This window comes from Rosa chinensis, chromosome 2 (assembly GCF_002994745.2).
Source record: "Rosa chinensis cultivar Old Blush chromosome 2, RchiOBHm-V2, whole genome shotgun sequence".
In the NCBI taxonomy this organism is placed as follows: Eukaryota; Viridiplantae; Streptophyta; class Magnoliopsida; order Rosales; family Rosaceae; genus Rosa; species Rosa chinensis.
This window is the reverse complement of record NC_037089.1, coordinates 64351201-64358891: the sequence shown is the minus strand read 5'-3', so window position 1 is coordinate 64358891 and position 7691 is coordinate 64351201. Positions and strand designations below refer to the sequence as shown.

The following is a 7691-nucleotide window of genomic DNA, read 5'->3' as shown; positions in this document are numbered from 1 at the left end:
GGTAGCAAAGGCAACCCAGATTCTTTTGGTCGGAATTGGCCTGGCATTACATGAAGACGTGACACAGGTTTTGCAACAATGCTCTTGGTTTTTCCAACGGCGGAGCGACCTATAGACTGGCCTAGAAGAGCCGTCATGCTCAATCCTAACAGGATCGATATAACTGTCCTGGCTACCGCCCATCACAATCTCGACCTCGAGATTGACTCCTATGGCATCATATGCTCTCTTGTTAGCACTGCGGTGGTTGGTGGTTGGTGGCTATGTGCGGTGCATATGACATCTATAGAGGCTGGTGGCTGACGAATGCAATAGGGTGCCATAATGTGGGTGTCCAGATCAAAAGGTTGTCAAGGCTTTGGGTTGCTTTTGGGCCTACTTCCTTTTGGGCCAGACCTCTTTAAGTGGAAAAGGAACCCTTGGTCCTTAGGTTTAAAGACAAGAAGCTATCCAAATCAAAAAAGGTTCTGGCGGAAGATGACTCAAGTGTTCTGTAATAGGAGAAACTTCCTAGCCCTAGCTTGAAGGGAAAGGAGAAAATGTAGTTTTTATTTTGAACTATGCCTATTACTATGTCCTAGTTTATCATAGTTAATGAGCTTGTTTTAATAAGTGAGCATTAGATGTCTAATAAATGGTCTAGCACTATGTACCATGTGTTACCTTTACAAACTCTTGTCTATCTTCGAATGGTAGCGGAGGAGTATGTAATTGTCATTCTGACTTGAGCTTTTAGTAATACAATCATTGATGGATTGATTTAAAAACAAAAAAAAGATATTGAATTGCATTCTTTATTATTTTTCTTATTTATTTTTATTTTCCAATTTCTCTAGACCTTCTAAGTTAGTGTATATCATACATTAACATACAGTATAATTTTCCCTAATAGTTGTATGGGTAAGTTTATGGGTCATGTTAATCTAACTGACCCATCTTCAAAATTCACCAAGCCCGCAAAAACTGGACAGCCCAATTCAGCAAACTGAGAACTTACGCCTAAACGTCATAGGTGTCTGGGGTTCGAGACTTGTCTTCTACACGGTAACTTCATTGAAGCAGAACATACAGGTCGGTGCTTGGTTTTCTTTCGTTTCACTAAATCAATAGGATTCGAGTTTGAGTGCTTCATCCAATTTATGAAGTGAAACTAGTAATGTCTTGCTTATGTATTAGGTTTAGTGCCACTTTTGCTGTTTTGGTCTCATTTCTTTTGGGACGCCAACCAACTGTTTGTATTAATGCCGCTGTGAAATAATATTTGTTTGTGTTTCTCAGGTTCTGGGTGGTTCCTGTTAACAATGGTTGTTTCTAGATTTTCGGGCCTCGGCAGGCAGATGATCAAGTACCTCAGAAAAGGTTTCTGTTTTGTTCATAACTGTGATTCGTTTTTGCCAATATGCCTGAGCCCTCTAATTCACATTAAGCTTTTTCTGTGTTCCTTTTTTGGCTTAATACTACTTCAATTGTTTCATATTGATCTTCATGCACAAGAATGAACGTGTCTGATATATTGCTCTTTAGTGCAAATGAAACAGTGGTGCTTTGGAATTTCGATTTGTGTGTGGTGCAAAGTGAGGAATGGGTGATCACTCATTTCTTTAAGGTGAGTGGTCATATCTGCTATATAGGGTCAATGCCAGAAACGATTCAGAATTTCAAGTTCTTTACACGACAACATATAGTATAGTTCACTTTAATCCATCAAATCTATTGAGGTACACTTATAGAAGTGTGGATGTCATCTTCAAGATAATATTTAAACAAGGCAGTCGAATATTCCCTTTCTAGAATGGAAGTGGGCATGTTGGAATCCAGTGTCCTCCAGGCTCCAGCCCAGAAATCATAGTTGCCTTCCTTGCATTGAGTTCTCTGAATAGGAAATACTCACTGTTTTTAGATTGCAGCTTCATGACTTATGTAGTAGACTAGTAGAAAGTCTAATCTAATGGCATTGTGTCTATCTTGACAAAGGGTTACAAGTTAGAACCTGGAATTGCTTTATTTTGTGTCTGATTTTCAGGCAATTTTATTTTACCTTTGTTCTGATTTGAAGTAGTAGTGCTGAAGTCGATATCCTTAAAAACTAATTATAAACTGATTGGCATACTTTCTTGCAGGTCCATTGACATTTTCACCAAAGGCAGGAAACTTATGTGCAAGTTACAATTATTTTTCCCATACTTTGGTTAGCTTCTTCGCGAGCTTGCTTGTCTTGAATTGACCTTTGTTTGGTTTCCTATCTGACTCTAAATCGTTCGAGTCTCATTTTCTTCTCAGACGCCTCGTACTTTTTCTACAACAACCGCTCATGAGGAAGGGAACAAACAAATAGAAGAGTAAGGTTCTTTTTCATTTGAAATGATCTGTTTTGGACTTATCGCAAAAAGCTTTGCAAATTCCTTTAGTCACCAGTTAACAATATGGAGAGATATTTCTCACTCAGTTTATTTTATTACACTTGCTCTTGTCCTTGGTTCTTTTATGCTCCATAAGTCTATTGAACGCTCATTTCTCTTCTGCGATACCCCCTTTTGATTCTGCAGAATATCTGTGATATTTGTTGATAACGATGGGGAGAAGCATGTTAAAGTTCCTGTTGGAAAGTCTATACTAGAAGCTGCTCATGAAAATGATATTGAACTTGAAGGTAGCAATTTGATAGTTGATGTTTTCCACCACCCCCGGCCCCCCGGGGCAGTCTATTATAGTCCTTCATTCACCATTACTAAACTTTTATTTAATAGTTTTAGTGTCTCCATTGAGGCTGCAGATAATAACAGCTTGCACTTCAAAATTGTTGTTATAATAAGGCTTATGAATGACTGTTGTTTCTGAATTTGAATGGTGAAAAAGAACTTATGAACCTGAATGTTTGTGATTGGAATCTAGGCTTCATTAAAATTGAAATCGACTGTGTCTACTGCACAACAGCTTTGTTATCTCTGATAGTGTACCACCTGACTGGTTTGTTTTAATGTGATTTTAGGAGCATGTGAAGGATCCTGTGCTTGTTCTACATGCCATGTGATTGTGAGAGTATGTACTTTGAAATTTATGTGATGAAAAAAAAGAGAATTGAGAAGTCTTCTGTTGTTTACTCAGTATCTAGTAAAAGTTTCCTTGAAGACTCCCATTGCTTTTACAAGTTATACTTTGAGCTAACCCTCCTAATCTCTTGGTTAGGATTTGGAGTACTACAATAAACTGGAAGATCCCACTGATGAGGAAAATGACATGCTGGACCTTGCATTCGGGCTCACAGAGACGTAAGTCCCTAAACCAAGAAATTAATCTGCAGGGAAGATTTTCTGTCAAACTAGTTTGTATTCTTATAAGATGACATTTTGCAGGTCTCGTCTGGGTTGTCAAGTGATTGCAACACCTGAACTCGATGGAATATGCCTTGAACTGCCCGCAGCCACGCGGAACTTTGCTGTCGACAAGTATGCCAAAGCCACCTAGAATTCTTCAGATGGAGCAGTAGCACACACATTTGGAAGTAGCAAACGGATCTCTTCCAATATTGCCGCCTGTCTCTATCCTGGTAGGCTCTTGTCTTTGACACTGCCATATTCAGTTGATAAAACTGCTTGAAATTTGGTTCCATCTATTACTTTGTTGAATCTTTCATCACCATATTTAGTATTAATATGACATGTTTGGGATGGGGCTTGTGAAAGCCAAATTTCAGCTTTCATCTGTTGTGTTTGATTATAAAATCAAAGCATGTTCTATTAAAGCAATTGCATAAAATTAAGTTTTCCTTTTAAGCTCAACTTTATACAATACTGGCTAGCGGTGGTATGTTTGTTAGCTGACCTAACTCTAACTCATATGTTGATGAAAAAAAACATTAAAGAAATAAAAAGTTTATATGTAAGCTTTCAATTAGTTAAAAGTGCGGGGCATCCAATAGTCCAATACTAGGATTACAAGCCAAAACCCAAAAACATAAAGCTAGGGCCGCATGAACCATTGGTCCCCAAAAGCCGCCTCAAAGTCTTCCGGTAATTGCAAAAAGCTGTCGGACACCCTTCAGCCACCCACCTAAGACCTATGCCAGCCCCTTCCGTTTCGTGGCCTCACTGACAGGTGTCAGTCACCGCCGATAACTCCACCCAGCGGTGAGCCGGTGACTTAATGAAATAATTGACAGGTTGGAAAAGAGGGTCCAACTCCATCTCAAGCAATTGTATAAGCTCCTGCCGTGAACAACCCGACGATCAAAATTTTTCAGTTAAGACTTAAGACCAAGACTTGTACTATGGATCTTGCCCCTTCTACACATCCAAATGACTTTTGTACCCTAAGAGGCTCCGATCTTCAAAACAAAAACCATAGAATACGGAATTGCAATGCTTCTTGGGGGAATATTGACTAGAAAATTGTTCTTGGGGGATGACTATTTTATGGCCAAATGATGGAGGAAGACCTAAACCAGAGACTTTCAGGTCTGAGAGGAAAACTATCTGAGTTTCGGCAAAGAAAAAACAAATATTTGAATTATAATCACAAATTTAGTCGATTTTAGAATAAAAGAGTGAACAAACACAAAAAATTCACACATTATATTAGTGTCATCACCAAAAATATAAAATTTATATTAGCGTACCAAAATCACTTTTAACACATAAGATCATGTTTCCTCCTCATAAGTCATAACTGCAGCTTTTTCATTGGCTCTTGAACATCACCTTTCGCATGTACTTTTTGAAACAGATTCATTACTTCTCATGTCAGCTACAAAGCCTGTTACTGAAGAACAACTCTCTGTTTAAGTCTAGAACCTGTTGCGTTGGTCGAACTTTGAGATTACATTTTCACATGTACATATCGTGATCGAGTTAGATAGCACATAGCTTTGCTTAGTTGGCTTTAAGAAGCTCTGTCTCCTCATTCGTTTGATGCGAAGCCCATCGTTTTATCATTCAAAAAAAGTGTAAAAATTAAAGATAAAATGCAAGATGTTAAATGGTCCAAGTCTCCAAGAATTATAAAGGAAACAATGTTACCTGACATTTTTTATAAAGTTTTTTTTTTTTTAAATAAAAATAAAAATTAGCCAGTAAAAATAAGAATTTGAAAGCAACACTAGGATTGGGTTGGCAACTAGGGAAGGCGGGAACTAGAAGCTCGCTTAGCCAGAGTGAGGTGAGGTAGCAGAGGCGGGGGTGGTTGGTAAACACTGGTGACCAGAACGGTAATTGCCCCGAAACACGATGGACTATTACGTCAATTCCATTCCCCCACGGGATGCATGCAGCCAATTCCCCTACGTCACCTACCAAGCCGGCAGTCTCATGACGCCGGTGACGACCACTCCACCAATCACGTCCCGCCATTTCATCCACCCCGGTCCCCCCACCCCTCCTAGCCACGTGTCCCCCCTTCCCTCCTCCGAACCCCCACCCTCGACGGACGCCGTCAAACCCCATCTCACCTCTCACTCTCTCTCCTCAGTTTTTTCCGTCAACCGAGAAAACGCAACCCAACAAAATTACAAAACGGTAACGTTTTCCGTAAAGCCGGTCAACCTAAACCCCTCTCCTCTCCTCTCTCTTTGTCTCTCTCCCATTCTCGCTCTCTCGCACTAAAAGCACTTCTCAGCCACAAAAACCTAAATTCTCAGATCGCCGATTCCCACACGGCACTCCGGTCGAATCCCTCCGCCTATAAATCATTCGACATACTCGCCGATTCACCAAAACCCTAGCTTTGTTCCAATCCTCTGCCCTCTGAAATAAACCCGATTTTCGATCCGGTGTTCTCAGATCTCGGCCTTTTTTTTTTTCAGATCGATGGAGGAGGACGACGAGATGCATTCACCGGTGTCGGCGGGGAGCGGATCTCCGGCGTCGCCGAGGGCGAACGGTCGGATAACGGTGACGGTGGCGGTTCCGTCTCAGATACCGGCGGCGGCGCAAGAGTCGCCGCAGAACAACACGCTAACCCTAGCGCTGCCGTCGCAGGTCAGAAGCAGCGGCGGGAGGGAGGACTGCTGGAGCGAAAGCGCGACGGCGGTGCTGATCGAGGCGTGGGGGAGAGGTACCTGGAGCTGAGCAGAGGGAACCTGAAGCAGAAGCACTGGAAGGAGGTGGCTGACATTGTGAGTAGCAGAGAGGACTATGGGAAAATCCCCAAAACTGATATCCAGTGCAAGAACAGAATCGACACTGTGAAGAAGAAGTATAAGTTGGAGAAATCCAAGATGATGGCCGGAGGTGGGCCGAGCAAGTGGCCCTTTTTCGAAAAGCTTGATCATTTGATTGGCGCCACTGCTAAGGGTACCCCTGGTTCTGCCTCTGGTGGTGGTTCAGTGCCGCCGGGTTTCTTGGCTAAGAACCATAAGATTCCGATGGGAATGCCGGTCGGGGTCCGAGGAGGAGGAGTTGGTCATTTTGTCCCCAAACACCAGCAGCAGCTGCAGCAGCTGCAGAAGGCAAATGCTAAGAAAAGGGATCCGGTGGAGTGGGATTCGGATTCTTCAAGGGAGGTCTCTCCGGTCTCTGCTGATAGCTTTCCGCCCCCTGTTTCTGAGCTGAAGAGGCCGAGGATGGCGGGGCGGGGGGCGAATACTGGTTTAGGGAGGGGGAGAGGAGGAGGAGGAGGAGGGGTTGGGAAAGAGATTAGAGGAAGAGTTGGGGGTGGAGAGAAGAAAGGTGGGTGGGGGAATTCAATGAGGGAATTGACGCAGGCAATGCTGAGGTTCGGGGAGGCTTATGAGCACGCCGAGACTGCAAAGCTGCAGCAGGTGGTGGAGATGGAGAAGCAGAGGATGAAGTTTGCTAAAGAGTTGGAGTTGCAAAGAATGCAGTTTTTCATGAAGACCCAGCTGGAGATTTCGCAGCTCAAGCATGGTAGGAGGAATGGGAATGCGAGTAATCATCACCGCAGCAACAACAACAACAACAACAGCGATAGCAACTAGGAACCGAAAACAAGCCCATGTTGGTGAATTTGTACTCGTAAAAGTGGTAGGTTTGAGTGTATGATCTGTTTTTCTCTTTGTTATCACATATTTAAGTTTGTGAAATCTTAGGAAGAGAGTAGTGTCATCAGGGTAAATGGTTGATTAGGATTTAGAGTTGATTCTTATTGGCAAGTCTAGTTGAGTCTTCTTGACTTAGCTGTTGTGAATGCTGTTTTAACATTATGAAATGAAAATGGGGATCAGCTTTAGCATTTAGGACATTGTGCGGTTCTTCCGAATGATATGATAACTCAATTATATTATACAACATTGTCATGAAATTTGTAACTTGTTAATTGTTCTTGGTGGGTGTTGAATGCTATCAAATGAATGGAGAAGCAACATGTGATATGTTCATTCATATTTGGTGTATCATGTTCATACCGGTAGGTAATTCCAGACAGTTGACGAAAAGATATGCAGGTTCTTCTGTATGTGAGGTAATGCAGACAGAGGACTAGGAGATTTAAAAAAAAAAAAAAAAGATTGAAGGATCTTACTCCTACTTCCAGAGACTCGAACCCAAGACCTGGATCCTAGGAGGAGATTTATGTACAAAAAATGTTTGCTTCTTGTTGTTGGTGATGCATGTCAAACCTTGGACCTGCAAATAAACCCTAAACCCTATATACAAAGTTATGTAACCAAATAGATGGAGCTCATCAAAGTAGGTCTCAAAACTTTGACCAAAAGAAAAAGAAAAGAAAAGAAAAAGACG

The 7691-nt window shown here is 41.8% G+C and overlaps 1 protein-coding gene and 1 pseudogene across 2 annotated transcripts; both read left to right on the top strand.

Moving 5' to 3' along the window:
- Positions 1-921: 921 nt before the first annotated feature.
- On the top strand, positions 922-3729 carry LOC112190269 (2Fe-2S ferredoxin). Of its 2 annotated transcripts, none has more exons than XM_024329693.2 (8): positions 922-1071; positions 1279-1359; positions 2121-2188; positions 2281-2339; positions 2547-2650; positions 2990-3039; positions 3187-3269; positions 3354-3727. In XM_024329693.2, exons 2-8 carry the CDS (start codon positions 1302-1304, stop codon positions 3463-3465), a joined length of 534 nt encoding a protein of 177 aa, XP_024185461.1. In that variant the 5' UTR covers positions 922-1071; positions 1279-1301; the 3' UTR covers positions 3466-3727. The 2 variants fall into 2 exon arrangements, with proteins under 2 accessions (XP_024185461.1, XP_024185462.1); XM_024329694.2 differs by lacking the exon at positions 922-1071 and adding an exon at positions 1132-1153 and having other exon boundaries at positions 3354-3729.
- Positions 3730-5470: 1741 nt separating this feature from the next.
- On the top strand, positions 5471-7192 carry LOC112188184 (annotated as a pseudogene).
- The last annotated feature ends 499 nt before the right edge of the window (positions 7193-7691 follow it).